The sequence below is a fragment of the Colletotrichum godetiae genome, assembly GCF_030913485.1.
Source record: "Colletotrichum godetiae strain CBS 193.32 chromosome Unknown BDP55scaffold_16, whole genome shotgun sequence".
NCBI classification, from domain to species: domain Eukaryota; kingdom Fungi; phylum Ascomycota; class Sordariomycetes; order Glomerellales; family Glomerellaceae; genus Colletotrichum; species Colletotrichum godetiae.
In genome coordinates this window covers 550,486-568,496 of record NW_026851264.1, presented here as the reverse complement: position 1 = coordinate 568,496, position 18,011 = coordinate 550,486, and the positions used below count along the sequence as shown (strand labels likewise).

The 18,011-nt window shown below is 52.6% G+C and overlaps 8 protein-coding genes across 8 annotated transcripts; 5 read left to right on the top strand and 3 right to left on the bottom strand.

Annotated features, from left to right (window-relative positions):
• Window positions 1-73: 73 nt before the first annotated feature.
• Window positions 74-1,417, bottom strand: BDP55DRAFT_727648 (uncharacterized protein; the record flags this gene model as incomplete). Its single annotated transcript, XM_060579331.1, has 2 exons — window positions 74-707; window positions 810-1,417. 2 exons carry the CDS (start codon window positions 1,415-1,417, stop codon window positions 74-76), a joined length of 1,242 nt encoding a protein of 413 aa, XP_060430858.1.
• Window positions 1,418-1,677: 260 nt separating this feature from the next.
• On the bottom strand, window positions 1,678-3,658 carry BDP55DRAFT_660922 (uncharacterized protein). The gene is made up of 2 exons (XM_060574674.1): window positions 3,071-3,658; window positions 1,678-2,979 (listed from the first exon to the last, which is right to left on the bottom strand). The coding sequence occupies exons 1-2, from the start codon at window positions 3,271-3,273 to the stop codon at window positions 2,160-2,162; spliced, it is 1,023 nt and encodes a 340-aa protein (XP_060430857.1). The 5' UTR covers window positions 3,274-3,658; the 3' UTR covers window positions 1,678-2,159.
• BDP55DRAFT_660919 (RIO1 family-domain-containing protein) lies at window positions 3,659-6,117 on the bottom strand. Its single transcript, XM_060574673.1, has one exon. The coding sequence runs from the start codon at window positions 5,809-5,811 to the stop codon at window positions 4,123-4,125; it is 1,689 nt and encodes a 562-aa protein (XP_060430856.1). The 5' UTR covers window positions 5,812-6,117; the 3' UTR covers window positions 3,659-4,122.
• Window positions 6,118-7,523: 1,406 nt separating this feature from the next.
• Window positions 7,524-8,402, top strand: BDP55DRAFT_660916 (uncharacterized protein). Its single transcript, XM_060574672.1, has one exon. It carries the CDS (start codon window positions 7,885-7,887, stop codon window positions 8,368-8,370), a length of 486 nt encoding a protein of 161 aa, XP_060430855.1. The 5' UTR covers window positions 7,524-7,884; the 3' UTR covers window positions 8,371-8,402.
• Window positions 8,401-9,580, top strand: BDP55DRAFT_660914 (uncharacterized protein). The gene is made up of 3 exons (XM_060574671.1): window positions 8,401-8,588; window positions 8,657-8,732; window positions 8,794-9,580. The coding sequence occupies exons 1-3, from the start codon at window positions 8,481-8,483 to the stop codon at window positions 9,537-9,539; spliced, it is 930 nt and encodes a 309-aa protein (XP_060430854.1). The 5' UTR covers window positions 8,401-8,480; the 3' UTR covers window positions 9,540-9,580.
• A 1,834-nt stretch (window positions 9,581-11,414) lies between these two features.
• Window positions 11,415-12,890, top strand: BDP55DRAFT_630937 (uncharacterized protein; the record flags this gene model as incomplete). Its single annotated transcript, XM_060572226.1, has 1 exon — window positions 11,415-12,890. One exon carries the CDS (start codon window positions 11,415-11,417, stop codon window positions 12,888-12,890), a length of 1,476 nt encoding a protein of 491 aa, XP_060430853.1.
• Window positions 12,891-13,251: 361 nt separating this feature from the next.
• On the top strand, window positions 13,252-14,664 carry BDP55DRAFT_630936 (uncharacterized protein; the record flags this gene model as incomplete). Its single annotated transcript, XM_060572225.1, has 1 exon — window positions 13,252-14,664. One exon carries the CDS (start codon window positions 13,252-13,254, stop codon window positions 14,662-14,664), a length of 1,413 nt encoding a protein of 470 aa, XP_060430852.1.
• A 774-nt stretch (window positions 14,665-15,438) lies between these two features.
• BDP55DRAFT_630935 (uncharacterized protein) lies at window positions 15,439-16,881 on the top strand (the record flags this gene model as incomplete). Its single annotated transcript, XM_060572224.1, has 1 exon — window positions 15,439-16,881. One exon carries the CDS (start codon window positions 15,439-15,441, stop codon window positions 16,879-16,881), a length of 1,443 nt encoding a protein of 480 aa, XP_060430851.1.
• Window positions 16,882-18,011: the final 1,130 nt, after the last annotated feature.

The window sequence follows — 18,011 nt, the reverse complement described above, 5'->3', positions numbered from 1 at the left end:
GACGTGTGACGGGGCCTATACATGAACCGAGACAAGCCTGCCATTCAGGCTGTCAACCTTCGGTTTCGGCTTTTCAGCCGTGCTTGCAAACCCAGTATCCCGCCTTTTTTCCCTCTGCCGGCTCCAATGACCGCCAGAACTTAGTCCACCCGGGGCGTCCGTCGCTCCGCAGGTATTCAACCTCCTTGACCTCGCCCTCACCTTTCTGGCTCTCTGCTGCAAGAAGTGCAGTGTACAGCGATTGGTAAAACAGAACCTGCTTGTCAATCTCCTCGGGCATCGCGTCAATAGGCCCCAATATGAGAGACTCTAGCTCGTTCGTGTCCACATCGCCAAGAGTGGAGATGAGGAGGGTAGTCACATTCGGTCGAGGCACCGGGACCCTACGAACGGAACCCTCAAAGGAAATGTGTAGCCGACGGAGGGCAGGGAAATTCGGCGCGATACTCTCAATGATGTTCAGATACTGGTCTCGGGGACTGAGTGCCCGAAGCTCAGTGATTGTAGGCGCCCCGGGTGAAGGTCGCGGAGACTTGTCGAGGGATTTGTCGATGAGGGACTCATCGCGGTCCGGTATGCGTATTTCCAGTGATGTGATCCAGCTGAGCTGCGGCGTGGCGATGGAATATCGAAAGTACATGGCCTCAAGCCTCTGCTCGAACTTGAATGTGTTGCTCGCGTACAAGACCTGTATCGTCTCTTCGTAGCTGCACATCAGTCAGTATTGGTCATCCGATGTAATGAAAACCACCGTTTGTCTCATCTCATGCGCCACGATGAACTCCCTCGGGTGCGGAGAACGAACTCACGCTCTTCGGCATGTTAGCAACCATGGGAGTACACCCAGATAGGTCTCCTTAGGACCGCATGTCTGGTAGAAACCTCTAGGACACTGATCAGACAGTTTAGTCTCGAGCTTTCGATCCTCCGGCCCGCATACGCAGCTCCACCAGTACCACTGCGGCGTCATACTCGCATCGGCAAAAGGCGGATCCATAGGCGACACGCTCGGTGAATGAGGGTACCAAGCCGGCACAGGCTGGTGGCCTTTCCGCCATCTCACATCTGGTTGGAGGCTGCGGCGGTACAGTAAGTAGAGATGTAGAATCTTGCGGCCAAAAGCAAGCTGGTAAATCTGGTAGCGGAGGTCGGAGGAGAGGACCTCGAAGAACGGCCCCGCTGAGCCGTTCACATACTTCTTCGCTTCCCTGAGTGGTTGCTGTGTCCGAATGGGAAGGGAGATCTGGGACCCGGCGTCGACATGGGCGCCGGGGATCGCTTCGGCTCGGTCATCTCCCTTGATCGCCGCGGCCGGGGCTGCGTCCGCATCCGAAGCGGTGAGAGGCGCGTCGCGCGGCACGACCCGCGGTGATGTGTCGCGACCCAGGCCCGGTACTTGGAGAGTTAGTTCCGACATGGCTGCTGGGCGCCGTAGCGACAGAGCGGATGACGGTGCAGAGCTTGAACCAGTTTTTTCGGCTGTCTGCTGTGTCTGTGAAAGTTGAAAAGAGCACGAGAGGTTGCAGGAGTAAAGAAACAGTTGGATGTAGAGCAGCAGGTGGTTTTGCAGACTTGAAGTATCACCCAAATGAACCAACTGCCCTGAACTTGGCGATAAGGCGTTCATCGGTACGTACTCTTCATCAGGTCCCCGGTCTCAGGTGGGTCATCTTTACCGTGTGACTATCCGGAAGGAAGGAGGGGCTGGCGTGCAATCAAGGTGACTGCCATACCGTGCCTGAACTGTACCCCTGAATCCGTCCGCTGAAGCAACTGCAACCGGCTGCGATCCAAGAGCGCGGATGCGTCTGGCAGGATTCCCAGGCATGGCCTATATAGCAACTCAATCACCAAGACAACCTATGTTGGCATTGCAACGTTGATGGCTCAATCTCAAGCTTGTGGGAACATCACTGACGAGTACGTTGGGAATAAGACAGATGATTCTCTTAATGTTTGCGACATGACAGAAGCCTGAGACTATGCTAGCAACTTTCCCCAGCATCACGCCCCTGAACTAATAGCTGTCGGCGACTATCAGGCCTCACAGCCTCCAAAAATCTTCCAAATAATGATCTCGTCTGTACAATTTTGTCAATCCGCCTTCTCCGTTTCATATGCGCTCGCACGTGGGCGGTTATTGACCAGAAACCTGTCGCTTAGAAGCCCATCGCAATCAGGGCGCCTGCGATGACGCCGAAGCCCCCAACCATGAGTCGCTGGGCTGGGCTCTGGGTGACGATGGCTGGAGTGAATGTCGCGGTGGCAGCAGGAGGGTCGTCCGTCAGAATGAGCGTCTGGAACATCGGTCCGTCGGGAGTAGATGTAGCGACGGGAATGGTGACGTTGCCCGGAGAAGGAACGATGACGGGAGGGTCATCGTACGGGGTCAGACTAGTGACGCCAGGGTCGCTGGGAGTCGTCTGAGGTGGTGCGAGAGGGTTGGTATATGTCTCAATCACTGGCGCAGCTGGTGGTGCGGTAGCTACGGGAGGATCCGACTGAATGCTGCCGTAACTTTGCAATCCAGGTGTACTCGTCGGCGGGACATGAACGACGACCGTCTGAATGACAACTGTAGGAGCCGAGGGAGAAGCTAGCGACAGAGTAGTAGGAGTGCCCGACAGAACGGTGAAGGAAGTTGTCAGACCACCACCGCCTGGTGTAACGCTCTGGATGATTACAGTCGATCTCGTGGCCAGCTTCACGGTACGGGTAATGGGAGGGAGTCGGATGGTGGAGTACGTGATATCCGGACCGGGATCACTGCCATCTGGACCAGTTGGAGCCGGGCCAGCGGGAGACGGATCAGAGGGAAGCGGCATCTCGTTGCAAGCCTTGTACACATTGGCATAGCTGCAGGTCGGAGGATTAAAGAATCCACACTGGCCGAGCGCGATGTTGCCATTGCACGGGTTGCTGCAGAGAGCCTCGTTCACGACTGGGAAGCTCTGAATGCTGCTGCCGCAACGACAACCACTGTTGAAGACGATACTCGTCAGTATCGGGTGGCCATTGTGATGCTAATGCATGAAATGTTTTTAAGAGTGTGAGCGATAGGACGACTTACTCGGGGAAAGTAGCAGCGTAGTTGCGACCGGTGCAAGCAGACTGACACTGCTCAGGGGTGTATCCTTTACCAAAGTTGACAAAGGCGTCGAATTTGTCCGAGGTGACGCTGACGCACCCAAGGTACTCGAAGCCGTAGATGACGTGGTTGGACTGAGCCGCGACCATGGCAGCCAGCAACAGAGTGAGGAGCGGCTTCAACATGTTGAGCGGGTGGCGGGAATAGCGAGTGGAGGTGGTGTTGCTTAGAGAAGGTCGGAAAATGACAATGCCCTGGTGAAGGTGGAGGAAACGAGTGATGATGGATTCTCAGAGTTGAGGATGAAAGAGTGTACGAAGGGTGATTCTGTGGATGGTTGGGATATTTGTGTGGAAGAAGAAAAAGAGGCGAGGCCTAGACAGCCCTTGAGAAGGAACAGGAAGGTAAAGGGTGAACCTAGGAAGGAAGGCGTAATAAGCATCCCTCGACACTTTCCTCCGTCAACCTGGGGGTGGAAGTTATGAACAAGGTATGGGAAGGTAGGAATACGTGCCTTCCTCACCTCAGCAGGTACGTAGTTGGGGGCATCTACTTTACTCCCAACTGACCTTGGTAAGAGCAGATGGAAGGACGAGAAAGAAGTAACTTAGCGAACGGGCGGGATGTAACATCACGTCAGGTACTTCGAAGAAATGACGAAGAGGGTGCCTTCAATTCTCTGCTCGGTCTAAGTTGTGATAGGTGAAAGGGCTCAACTTGGACAGCCTATACTCTTCCATTCCAAAATTCCAACACCGCCGCAGAACGGTAGCAATCGTCAGAGCTCTCCTTGATCATCACGATGCCCTTGAGGCGTGTGAAAACCTCTAGGGGCATTCTAGAGCCAGTGATGACGGGCGAGAAGCGGTTGTGGCTTGGGAGCCAGAACACAGCATCCCGCCCGTCCGTGGCCGATCGAGTCTTCATCACCCGATTGCATACACATAAGGCCCCTTACATATATCCTCCGCCACCAGACCTATCCTCGCTGGAGCCCAGATCGGCTCGCTTGTTTTCGTCCACGATTGAGCAGCTTAGTGCTTCTTTCTTGACGACGCCGAGACAAGCTTCTTCTTGACGCTCTTGGGGATCTTCTCCTTGCGCTTCTCGCGTTTGGCCTCCTTGACAGCCTGCTTGTGTTGCTGTGCTGTGTCAGTAAAGCTATTCCTCGTATTCCACGCAGACAGACTAACCTTCTTCTCGTCCTTGTCCTCGTGCTTGCGCCCCCTAGGCCGGCCCTTGTCAAACTTGGAATCGTCCTCCTCGCCGCTGGCCAGAGAAGCTCCGCTGCCTGATTCGTCCTCCGAAGTCTCTTCCTCCTCTTCCTCTTCCTTCTCTTCGTCCTTGACGACAGCGTCGGCCAAAAGGTTCTTGTAGACAAGCTTGTCACCATCACCCTGCCCAATCTTTGCGGCATCCTTCTCAATGTCATAGACCTGCTCGAGGGTCTGGGGAATGTACTGTTTCCGGAAAACCTCGTTGTCAACCTCTTGCTCCGCAGCAGCCTCCTCGTCGTCGGCGGGCCTGCTGGTGTACAGCTGCTCGATAGCCTCACCTAGGGCAGGCTCCTCAACAGGACCGTCCGCCGCAGAGATGAAGTCAAAGATGCTGCGGTCGCTGAGCGTGTCGACTCCCTTTCTCCTGAAAAAGTCGCCAACGTTCTTAATATCCATGCGCAGGAACTCTAATGCCCGCGGGTGGTCGGGCTCGACACTCTGGGATACATCAATGATGTACAGCTTTCCCGCGTTGTACAGGATGTTGTACTCGCTCAAATCGGCGTGAACGAGCCTGCAAATCTGGTATATCCGGCGCATGAGACCCAGAAGCTGGACGTACAGTGCTCTCCACTGCTCATCGACATCGTCTCCGGTCAGGTTTGCGTCTCTTAGACGGGGATACGCCCATCCCTTCTTGTCACCGAGGAAGCCCATAGCCAGAACGTGCAGCTTCAGGCTGATGGGTTCCGGACACGGGATGCCCGCGGCATGTATTCTCCTCAAGTTACGGAACTCCTTCTCGGCCCACAACTTGACCATCTTTCTGTTGCTGCTCTTGTCGAAACCCTTCTGGAAACGGTGCTCGCCTGCAATGTATCTCTCGCGATCCTTGAAGACGAGAATCGATGTCTTGTACACCTTGATGGCCCGCTGCACATTGGGACTGTCGCCCTCGGGGTGCAAAATGGCGTGGTAGACGTTGGCCTCCTTTCCGGTACTGATGGCACCATGAATCTCACTGACGATGCCACGGTTGATCATCTGCAGCAGGATCATGCGCGTGCGCTGATCCAGTACCTGCTCGCTCGTTGCGCGGTCCGCCTTATCCTTGCTCTTCTCATCGGTGTCCTTGACGCTATCCAGCCTGATCTTGGCAGCATGCTTGGAAAGTGCTGTAATTTGGTCGTCGACACTCGACTTGGTGTTCGCAGTCGGTCTCTGGATGTTGGAACGTGGGACGGCATTGTCGTTGCTGTTGAACATGCGCTGCCGATTGTAGGACTTGGTCAGATCACCAGAGTCGGCGGTCCAGTCCTCATCGTCAATCTCCTCGTCCTCGCCAAAGACGTCCTCCAAGTCGTCGTCTTCTTCTTCCTGGCCTGCGGCATCGTGGGGCACGGTTCTCAGTTCGGCGGGGATGTCTTCGGTCTGTTCGTAGCCCTGGTTTGGGCGGTATGTGTAAGGGGGCTCGTGAGGAGCAGCGGGAGACTCGTTGGAAGCCATATTGAGCGCTTCTACTTTGAATTGGAAGCGCTTATCCTGTAGGTTGTTGATGGCTTGGTGCTGGCACAAGGCTGTTCAGGATAGGATAGAAACAATTGCTTAGAGCGTGGATGTTGAGTACCCCTCTGCCCCTCCAACCTCGCCCGGGATTTTCGAATTTTTTATCTTATCAGCGGTGGCGGGCGTGGCGGGGTCGTTGGACTCATTTTTGGGGGCGATGGGGGCCGTGCCCAATGATGAGTCAACACCACGGCGAGTGACTGCAGTTCCTCAGTGAATCAAGGTGAATCACCGCTGGAAATTTGGAAAGGTGAGCACTAAAACGCGCTCGCTAAACATTTAGGCGAAAAGTTCGCGCCGCATCCGACGAGTGGGTCCAATTGACGTGCCCGCTTCGCAAGTTTGGTACCTGCACCTGCCGTTAAATCCCCGGGGTGCGGTGAGGCACCTCAGGCGCAGACCGCCAACTTCAACTCGTGACAAGACAACACATCTCGAGCTGGGAAATGGACGCCCAACTCCACCCCGACATCGCCTCAATGCGGCAAGGTGCTTGACTACCTATATGCACAATGCAATATGCATACATTGCAGGTCATCCTGGATCGTATTGAGGCTGCGTTTGCCGCGACATGCGAGAGTCACTGCTTCGGTCCACGAACAACCTAACGGGATTCCGAGATGTCGCCTCGGATGTGGTTCTTTGAGTCTCGGCCGGACAACTTAGAGAAAGCTGCTGTGGCTGCCTTCGATGCGTCAAGTCTTCATCTGCTCCTTCAAACTGTGTCTCATTCCGGAATACGAAGGCGCCCATATTACATGGATGGAGGCCGAGACGGGCGTCCAAGGGTGCATCTGGTCTAATTTGTAATGAACAACATCTTCCTAGAAACTTTACCTTATCCTGCCCGACTCTCTGCCTTCATGTTCTGCAAAGCAAAGAAGGATGAACTGTCCAAGATGCTCAGTATTCTATACCTCAGCCGGGCATGATTTCCTCGCAACCTCGCCGGGGGTCACTCATCGTCTCTTACGCTCTGGGCATCTGTTTGCGCTCGGGTCTTTATCATCCCACTTTGCACATGGCGCTGCCGTCCTGCCGTCGCCGGCTGATGCGGTCCATTGTTCAGTCACATCAACTTTGTGCTCCCGCCGAATTCTTCAAGATCATGAGCTCGCTCAAGCAGTCTGAGAGGCATCTAGATTTGCCGCCCGAACCTCGCGATAGCTTGGGCACAAACTCTCGCCAAGATGTCAAGTCTCGCGGGAAAGGGCACTCTTGCGCTCTTCCAGAATCGGGCAGACAATTCGTGTTGCCGAGACATGTTGCGAGCAAGCGCAGAACGATCTTTGGCATTAACTCAGTTCGCCTTATGCGGGCGACGAGACAACCCTGATCACACGCACATTCGCCCATTTTGCTCTTTCCAGTGACTGCAACTTCTAGGGAACTGACTTCCCAGTGTTTTCTTGACTTCAAAGCTACGATGAACACCGCAAGAGCTAATCTCTCAGTTGGCCTCGTAGCTTCAGCCCCTTCACCATCCATCCCCTCGGAAACCAGCGCGGCCGAGAAGTCTGCCGATCGAACCCACGCCGCTCCCCTCTGCCCAAAGTCTCTATGCAATACCGGCAGCTGTCAACGGGCAGGCGACATGGTACCAGGCCGTTGGTGCCGCTGCCGAACCGACCACCTCCAGGCACGGCCCTTGTGCGGGGAGCAAAAGGTTATTATAACGTTTGCCCACCGAGTCTCCCAACGCTACGCACAGCCAATGACACCCGTTCACCAGATCATAGGTAATAGTTCTCAGGCTTATACGGGGTCAGCCTACCCATCCATGCACAAATAACCTCTGTCTCATCGCAATAAGGTGGTTCTATTTACTTTGCTAGTCTCTGCGGCGTGAAACTAGCAGTATCTGCGCTCTTCTTATATCGTCAACCTTCCCTGCCCCAATCTTCAGCCTGCTTGCCCTAGTGGACTGATTAGTGATGCCTTCCTGATTCCATCATCTTTCGTTCAGGGTGAATCTTGCCCAGCGTCTCTCAGTATCCTCCTCGCTAGGCGTGATGACTTTTCGCAAGCGCTGGGCATGGGTGTTTGGGGTTATTGTCGTCCTTCTTACACTCACTACGCCCGTCAGCGCTCATCACAAGAAGAAACCCGATACGTTAGCCCCTCTGCCGGCTCCAATACCGAGGCCGTCTGTAACTCCAGGACCGAGACCAAAGCCTCCGCCTGCGCCTGTGCCAATCGTACCACCGGGCCCTAAGCCAAAGCCAACGGTAACTCCAACTGCGATACCAAAAGCACCTCCGGCCCCGGTGCCCATCGCACCGCCAGCGCCTAAACCGAAGCCGAATCCACCAAAGGCAAAGCCTGAGTTCACCGAAGAGGAGATTAACAATGGAACGGCTCTGGCGAAACTGAATAAGAGAGCCCTCGAAAATGCGCGGAGTATCAATGTGCCACAGAAACATCCAATATCCAACATCACCACAAATGGTACGAGGCTGTGTCAAGGAGAAGGGGTGTTGATGAGAAAAGAATGGTGAGGAACAAAAATTTCCCCTCCTGCGTTCCCAGAGACGGTCGCTAATTTGCCCACAGGCGAAAGTTGACTGTCACGGAGAGGAAGTCCTTCATAACTGCCGTCCAATGCATCATGAACGAGCCGGTGGTATCGGATCCTAAGAGAGTGCCTATGGCAAAGTCTCTGTACGACGATTTTGTAGCCGTTCACTACACCAGCTTTCGCAACACACATTTGACAGTAAGTGTCTGCTATCACGCACATCATGGTCGAAGGCTCGTGGATAGCTTGTCTAACAACCGTCCTAGGCCTCATTCTTTGCTTGGCATCGTTATTACTTGGCCAGTTTTGAGCAAAGATTGCGCACACAATGCAGATATAAAGGTATGCCCTCCAAAATTATTTCTTTGCCATGACAACGTTCGCGAAACTCACTCTTTAACAGGTGCCCTTCCATACTGGGAATGGGGACTTGATGTAAACAACCCAGCCGCCTCGCCAGTCTTTGACGGCACTGAGCTTTCGCTGGGAAGCGATGGCGAGTTCATTCCCCACGACGGTCTACAACTACGCCAGCCCTTCTCAAACAACACTATCAAACTTAAGCCCGGTTCCGGAGGCGGGTGCATCAAGTCAGGCCCCTTCCAGAACATGACTGTACACATTGGTCCCGCCTCACTTGCGCAATATGGCACCACGAAGCCCTTCAATGTCACGGATCCCCTCCAAGACCTACCTAGATGTCTAAAGCGAGACCTGAACAAGGACGCAGCCCAGCGGTTCAACTCGTTCAGAAATACGACAACTCTCATCCTCGAACAAACCAACATCAAGAACTTCTCTTCGCTTTTACAAGGCGATGACCGCTTCTTTCCTAACACTTTGGGGATCCACGGTGGTGGCCATTTCATCATTGGCGGGGATCCAGGGGCGGACGGTGTCATCGCGCCCGGCGACCCGGCGTTCTGGGTCCACCAGGCCCAGGTCGACCGCGTGTATTGGATCTGGCAGAACCTTGACTTCAAGAATCGCCAGGGAGTATTTGGTACAATGTCCCTGCAAGATAACCCAAAGAGCCCCGAGGGCAGCATCGAGGATGACATTGACCTTACGCCTCTCAACACGCCAGTGAAGATTAAGAACCTGATGAACACGGTTTCTGGGGCGCCGCTTTGCTACATGTACGAGTAGTAGAATTCTTTAGCGATCGTTTGATTCTTAATAGATTTGATACCCCTCGACCTTGCTCACCATTTGTAGAACACCGACGGTACCGCAGTACCGTTGAATCCAGACATACAGTAGTATTGTCTCTTCTATGAACTTTCCGCCTCACGTTGTTACTTAACGTAACTAAGGTATGCTTTTCGGCTATTACCGCGAGTAGCCTCAATGTATACACACCATCTGACTCTACTCAAATTTGAATCGTTGAGTTTAAACGTTGACGTCGGGTGGCGAAAGCTAGAACGGCTGTTCACTAAACGGGTTCACGGGAGTTTTGTAAAGAGCGAACAGTAGACTTTATGACTGGGTTTGTCTTCGAGTCGCAGTTACTTTTCCTTGTAACTGGTCCACGGTATAGAGATATTCTGGCCCGAGTCAGGATTCGCAACGATCTACGCGTAGCTGAAGCCCCATAGAACTCTCAGTTAACTCTCATTCGCCTCAAAATCGCCTCAAAATCGCCTCGTTCTCGTGTGCCATTGAGTGCGACAGAACAGACGAGAAGCCTTCTCGAAAAAGGAAGCCACTTGTGACAATCTCAAACTCTGGGAAAAAGAAAGGCGAAAAAAGGGGTGCGCAACTTCACTCCAACGGACCCAGCTTCCCAATCACCTAGCAAGACCTGGGACCAACGTCCGTAGCGAGACCATTTTCAGTCCGCCCTCTCAACGAGGGACAACCTAGCGACGATCGAAACAAGCTTTCCTAAGATTAGACGGTAGCCTCCACTGGAGCCGTACGTCCTCCCACTTCGGGCCCCCGCCGAAGAGCCCCTTTCATCCTCGTAGCCTGTAGCTTTGGGGGACGTGCCCCCGTCGTCGGTCGATCGGGCCCGTCAAAGCGTCACCCGCTACGCAGTAAGGTCCAACCCCGGGGCTTTGGGGGGAAGAGAAACGCGTGGCTCTGGTGTTTTGAAACATCTGATGTTAGCTCCCCGCTAGCAGTCTGGTTCGGTGCTGGAGCTTAGCGTTGGCGTTGGAAGTGGTGACTCTGGTGAGTCTTGGTGAGTGCAGTTGGTGTGGCGGTGACGTCTACAAACATTTCCCTCAAACCTTTAAAGTCTGTTTGCTTAATACCGCCCGGAGCCCTTTTATTGCAATCTTTGCCGAGAAGGGGTTGATTCAGTTGGTTTCCGTTTTCCGTCCGCTCGTCAGACAAGCGAACTCTTTTTCTTCTCTTAAGTATTGTCAGCTGTTAATATCTACTTCGCTTGTTGTTTCCCTCGTCCCATGCTTCTCAGAGACGCTCTTTCGATCATGTTATCCCAACTCTTTGCATGACGGCCACCCACAACGTGTTTACCACCTAGCAGCGTTCAATTCTTCAAGATTACAACAGATAACAAATATTCAATTAATTTGATCTCAACGCACGCGAAATCTCGGTTCACTTATCGACACTCTGTTGAGAGACTCTAATCCGCGTGTAACGCAAACAAAGTGCTGTGTAACCCTCGTGTAAGAAGCCGGGAAGGAGAGCAAAATCGCCTTGCTCCCTTACACAAAAGTATCACGACGTCAAACAACCGACCCTTCAGACCGACGTCACCAGCCCACAAACGAGAACGTTTCTGTTTTCTGTTTTCAGCCAACGAGTGAGGCGCAACGCCATTGTTGCCGCATTTCCGTCCTTTTCGTATCACTTGTCTCAAGCGGCGCGAACACGTCACCGGTCGTGTCTTACGAGACACTAGAGCGACTAGCTGCGAGTTCGACCCGTCTAGCCCTCTTCCTACCAAACGCTCAACGGTCATTAGATTTCGCCACGGCGATTTCATTTTCGCCCTTTCTACACCCATCGAATTCGACAATCTGGGTATCACCTCGCCTCGAACTCACGATGTTGTCGATGCCAGCGCCTCGGATGCTGTCCATGACAGGCCCGAGATCAAGTCGGAATGTCCCCATCGTCTACGTTGTGTTGGCAATATGCCTCTTACTCTTCTTCGTCCAAACCGAGTTCGGATACACAGTGATGGAAAAGGTGGCAGATGCAAAACCCCATGCACCCAAGATCAACAGCCTGACATCGACACCGACCCCGAAGCCCAATTACAAGCCGCAGCCGACTTGGACACCACCGCCCGTCAAAGATCCCTTTCCGCTTCTCTCGTCGGGCATGCCGCCACCGGTGCCATCGTGGAATAGGCCTGAGAAGCCCAACGTATACCACAAATACTCCTTGACGACGGCGCCGCCCTTGATGATCGGCTTCACGCGGAGCTGGCCGATGCTGCTGCAGACAGTTGTCGGTTATATCACCGCCGGTTGGCCGGCGGAGCAGATCTACGTCGTGGAGAATACTGGCGTTCACGATTCAAATGCCCGAGGCCGGTTGACGCTGCAAAATCCGTTCTATCTCAATTACACCCAGCTCCACATGCTTGGCGTTCACGTCATGCGCACGCCGGTTTTGCTCAACTTTGCGCAACTCCAAAACTTCTTCATCACGGTTGCAAAGGAGAAGCCGTGGTCATACTACTTCTGGAGTCACATGGACGCATTCGTCCTCTCCAGCGAGGAGGGAATTCCAGGAGTCTCTGGAGCAGTCGGCACACCCGAGTACCAGACCATTTACGAGCTGGCCGTCAAGGAGTTGAATGAGACGATGCGATCAGATCACAAGTGGGGTGCCCGGTTCTTCGCATACGATCACCTCGCCCTGGTGAATCCGCGCGCTTACGAAGACGTCGGTGGCTTCGACACGTTCATCCCGTACTACATGACGGACTGCGACATGCATTGGCGGCTCGAGGAGGCGGGATGGAGCATCAAAGAGGCGCAGGCGGGTATTGTCCAGGATGTTGCGTCAGTGCTGGATGACTTACGCGTCCTGTACCGCGAGGGGGAGGTTCCCGAGGGGTTTGGCTTCACGGACCCGAATCCACCACAGAGCAAGGTTTTAGGCGAGGTCCCGCTGGAAGACGACAAGGGGAGCCTACCGGTGCCTGATGCTGTTCCGGAATTGGATGAGACGGGGGCGCCGGTGGATGACGCGGCTGGTGGCGCGGATGAGGATTCGACGACGGCTGTTGATCCTTTGACGACTTTCAGGAGGCTGCACAGGATCAGTCAGGATATGTTCAATCATAAGCATGCGGATCGGGAGAGGAATACTTGGCAGTTGGGACAGAGGGGAGGAGATCCACGGGAGCCTTATTCATATGATGCTCTTGGATTCCAGGTTGGAATAGATGTCATGACCGAGGCCGGGCGAGAAACCTTCCGACGGAAATGGGGTCATCGAGGGTGTGATTTTGGTGCTGCTGGATTGAGACCCAGCGATGCATGGAAAGTAGAAAAGGATTGGGAATAATGAAGGCCGGGGACAAGGAGGAGTTCGGACATATACGGAGTTGGCGTCAGGAAACACTCTTTCCATAACTTCAAGTCTATTTCACGTTAAAATGATAAGCAGATTGTCAAGATATATACCATGTTTCTTTCCGCTTGACATATAATCAAGTGTTGACTCCTTTCAAGACTCGGAATTCCCAAGTTATCACTGAAGCTGCAAATCGTGTGGAGCTTGGGACTCGAAGACCGTCAATACCATGCGCACTCCAACCAAGGACGTTACTTCAAAGTTGCGAAAGCATGCTCCAGTTGTGCCACCTTCGCACAAAACCCGCCAATGTAATAGCCAGTCGGGGAGATTTCAGTACTAAGAAGACGACATGGAATCAGCGTTGCATCACAACTTCAAGTCGCACATGGGAGCTAAATTTGTCCAACTACGGCTAGCTGCTTACCGAAGTGGGGTAGAAAGGCAGCAACAACCTTCAACAGGCTGGTCGCTCAATTTCCAACCTCACGAACTCCAAGCTGACAGTCAGTGTTCTCAAGCAAGGATCTTAGCCTGTCTCATTTCTACTGCCTCTGTAGGCGTAGAAATACTATGCTCACACATTATGCCAACCACAAAGCTCGAAAATCTCCCTCCAGAGGTGTTGACTGCGGTCTGTACCTCGTTTAGAGACGACCGGGCGGGACTATTGTCAATCTCTCAGGTCTCGAAGTACCTGCGGGCAATATCAGTCCCCATCATATTCAAACACATTACCATCACGACAAGTACTGGGAGACGTCGACGTCGAAGATCTAGTCGTCCTCCGACTCGTGATACCCGAGCGAGTTTACTACGCACCATAGTCGCCAATCCATCGATCGCCGCGCATGTCTCTAACGTCTACTGTCCATCATCACGGGGCGCCGTGCCTAGCATAGACGAGGAAGACATGGATTTCATTCTTCAGACAGCCTCAAAATTTGATGTCCCGGTTCCAGAATTACTCCGCTTCGGCGGTGCTGACCCAGCTCTTGAGGGTAGGCGCGGCTGGGCCCTCAGTGATGACGACATGCAGCGCCTCGTCGCTGTGCGCGCATTCTTCGCAGAACTCATTATAGCACATACGCCCAATATCGTCACACTAGACTATAGTATAGGCCGCTACCGGAATGCCCTCGAAGTGTTAGGGATGGTCCAGGCTTCATCCTCTTTCAACCGTCAGCCGATGTTTCCTGTGCTGAAAAACGTCCGCTTGCAGCTATTTGGGCCCGGAATCTTCCTCAGAACGCTACCTGTAATCGCTCCCAATCTCCAAACACTCCGGATCCAAGGATTAGCTGCACCAATGGAAGCCTGGCACTTCGATAGGGTCAAGGATCTCCGATTAACCTCATCAAATTTTACGGGCCCTGAGCTCAGGACCGTCTTGACAGGGTGTCCCGCTTTGACGAACTTTGACTACGACTACTATTCTCTCAGAGACCAGAGATGTGCTCCGCAAGATGTACTTGATGCTTTGGGGGGCTTTGAAACACAGTTGGAGGGCCTCTCCTTGAACTTTCACTCCGACACATGGACAGGCCGTGGGCGGGAGCCATTGCCTACAGATTCAAATGAGCCCAACTCGGGGCTGATAGTGTCTTTAAAGCATTTTACGGCCTTGGTCAATATTCAGCTGGACAGTGTGTGCTTGTGGAAAGACACAGGCAAGGAGTCCACAGGCGAGGATCAAGAAAGTGAGACGGAACAAATACTCATAAACCTTCTACCAAGGGCTGTAAAGAACTTACGTCTCACTTAGAAGAGCCCGAAGCCGTTTGAGGAAGCGCTACCCACCCTTGCGCACCATCTCGAGGATTGCTGCCCCGGGTTACAGCAAGTTCACAACAAACTGCTTTTCGATGGACCATTGTCTCAAGACCTCCTCGACCGGCTACGGCATGTCAGAGAACAGTTCGTTTCACTTGGTATTGATTTTAAATTCGATGTTTCTAGGTTGAACGGTTGTGTTTATGTCAACTTGGATGATGGGGGTCTGCCGGTTTCCATCGAGGCGATGACTGAAGAGGAATGGATTATTTCTGAATTAGGTTGATATGGATACCATTGAATCGTTTGCGTGTGAGGAGCAGTCTGTAGATGCCTCATCTTGTTTTTAGGTTCAGCGTCTTTTTTAGGCGATATCTACCCTTGCCAGAATTCAGAATGCTAGGAGGATCAAAGATGAGCCAAAGGGATATCAGGAGTGCTCCAAGAGCACCTGAAGCCGCTTTCGCCTAGCTTAGGGCGGTCTTGACTGTCAACTACTCATTGGGAAGTGGGTTCGTGTTCGTTAGGATGACTCACCAAAAGCCAGTGAGAAATGAGCGTCTGTAATTGGCTGAGAGGCTTTTATGACCTGGTTTTCACGATTCACGTTGCGGGGTCGAATAGGCAGCCGCGGGCTAACAAGGAGCAAGATTAAGAAATGTCCTAGTCAGTGGATTTTGAAAATCAATCTTTAATATTCATTGCGTTCAAATCGATTCCCTTTCGTAATTCTACTGCCTTGCTCTATGAGCCGCAAGCCGCCTGAATGTCCTCAGCTGAAGATCCCGGCCGTAAAGAACTTCAACCACCCACGCCCACTAAGTCCCCAATGATAACGTCAATCATACGCCTTCAGGATCTTCCGACAGAAATTCTTTTCCAGATTTGCCTGGAATTGAAAAATGATGACGCTTCAGGCGTATCCAGGCTCTCATTGACCTCCAGAGAATTCCGGGATATTACAATGCCCCACATATTCGACCGACTGTCCTTTACAAGACCTCCAACTCACTCGAACACTACAAATGGAACCAAAGACAGCCGGATAGGCCTTCTTAGAACAATGATTAAAAATTCTAAGATCGCCTCTGAGGTCAAAGAGATTGAAGACTTGCTCGACGGGAAAGGACTCTTGACCAAAGAAGATCTCGATATCATCATTCAGGCAACCAAGGACCTCGGACTTACGCCACCAGAAGCTTTGACGCGGCTCTGCCAACAGTTGCAACCGTCCGAAACGGTAGGAGACATCCAATTTAGTCTCAATCATGGGGCTTACGAGCACTTGGGCTGTTTCATGACAGAAATGCTAGTTGCTCATACGCCCAACCTTCGAGGTTGGGAGTATAATGTCCATGGCTGCTCAAATGCATTCAAGTCACTTCGAGAGGCAGTCGGAGCTCGGATCGGAATGCCGCTGCTGCCCAATTTAGTGGATGCTTACATTGAGTTGAACGGATCGGCGGATCGGGTGCAGCCTTTGGCAGAGGCCGCTCCAACTCTAGACAGCCTCTGGCTCACTTGCATTCGGGGACTTCAATCCGACATTCAATTCAACAGCGTGCGAGTCTTGATCTTGACAAAAACAGACTTGACCGCTGCCGAACTCAAAAGACTTCTGTGCGGTTTCCCTGGTCTCAAGAAGTTCTGGTTCACATCAAGCCACCGCTCAATGCGTATCGGGAGCAACTCGCAGCTATGTCGCCCTCAAGAAGTGGTGGATGCACTCCATGCTCTCGGCTTGGGAATCACAGAGCTAACGCTGCGATTTGATTCTTGGGGCTACAATGAGCCAACCCAGGATCCCAATGTCCCGCTCCATGGTCTTCTTAGCTCGATTCGGAAGCTTAATAAATTGGAGAATCTCGATTTTGACGGGATGTGCTTTTGGGGTAGAAGCCATTCTTTCAATCCATCCGAAATTTATGATTCTGTGAAAGCTCAGCCCCTTGCGAAGCTTCTTCCTCGTGGCCTTAAAAAACTTACGTTGACGGATTTGAAGAATGGTCCGTTTTATAAAGATTTAGATATATTGCAGGAGGGGATATCGGAAGTTCTGCCGGAGCTGGAAGTACTGGAATGTGGACTGCGACATAGGAAGAGACTGCCACAGGACAAGGTGCAGTACCTGACGGAACGCTTCGCGGCTCAGGGAGTGAGATTTCAAGACTTGGCAAGCCTTCATATCAGCGACGATGAGGAGGATTGAATAATGTTGACTGGACCTTCTTACAAAGTCATCAATGTTGACCAAAATCTTATGCTGGTAGGGAGACGACTCTCTAGATAACTCAAAGACTCACAAATCGCCTCCCGCCTGTCTGTATCTAGGCTGTCTTTGATCTTGGAAAGCTACTTTCATGCCGTTAGGGGAGCGAGGAAGCATGAACAGGTGACTGCTGGGTCGCTGCGATGACTACGTGTGATTCAAAAGTAGACCCATCAACTAGGGAAGATTCGCATGTATTTTGACACCTCCTCTGATTCTGGGACTGGACAATCGTGTTTACCAGTCAGCAACTCTTGGCAGCTGGGATATTAGGACTGGAAACTCGCTTTTGTCCTTGGCCTGCGTCTTAGAGCCTTGGCAGTTCATCAACATCTTATCGAGCTGCCTTTTGTGAACCTTTCCCCTCTTTGCGGAGTTGCTTCCACCCTAACTTTCGCTTGACATTTAATAGAGTGGCCGACGGTAGCCACATGCATCAGCCCGAAAGTTGATGTCCAAGAAATAAGGCGACTTCTTTGTACTGACGAATAGCTTCAAAAGTCCCTACCGCTTCCTAAGAGCACGTTAGTTCTAGAATCCCATGGCCCAAATTCGAACCTTCAACAGAAAGCCTCAGGTCACTATACTGTCTGAACTGGATCCTTACCGCCGCGCGGGGTGACATTCGGGGATCCAACCAGGTCTACCCCAGGCCATGCAGATCGGCTCGTTCCACTAGCACGCTGGCCACCAATCGTCGCCGTTGAGGGAGCTTTAAGCTTAAACCTTAAGGGCAGGTGAGAAGGATTTCGAAGGGTTGCGTGCGAGTTGCGTGCCCGGGTCGGTTGGCATGTTCGAACATGTCAATTACCCGCCTTCCTCATTCCATTCAGATTTGACAGCAAATCATCCGCCGGATGTCCTGGAATTGCTTGTGTCTTGCCTGTGAGAGAGGCTCGCTAATCTCTCCTCTTGGCCAGATAGGGAAGGTGATCAGATAATATTGACAGTCGAACTCAGATGTTATTCAAGGCTTGCACTAAGCGAGCGCAGTCCCTCGACTGACGACCTGCGTCTGGCCAGCTCATAACTCCTCACCGGGAAAGAAGCTGCCCAAGCTATGCAAGCTC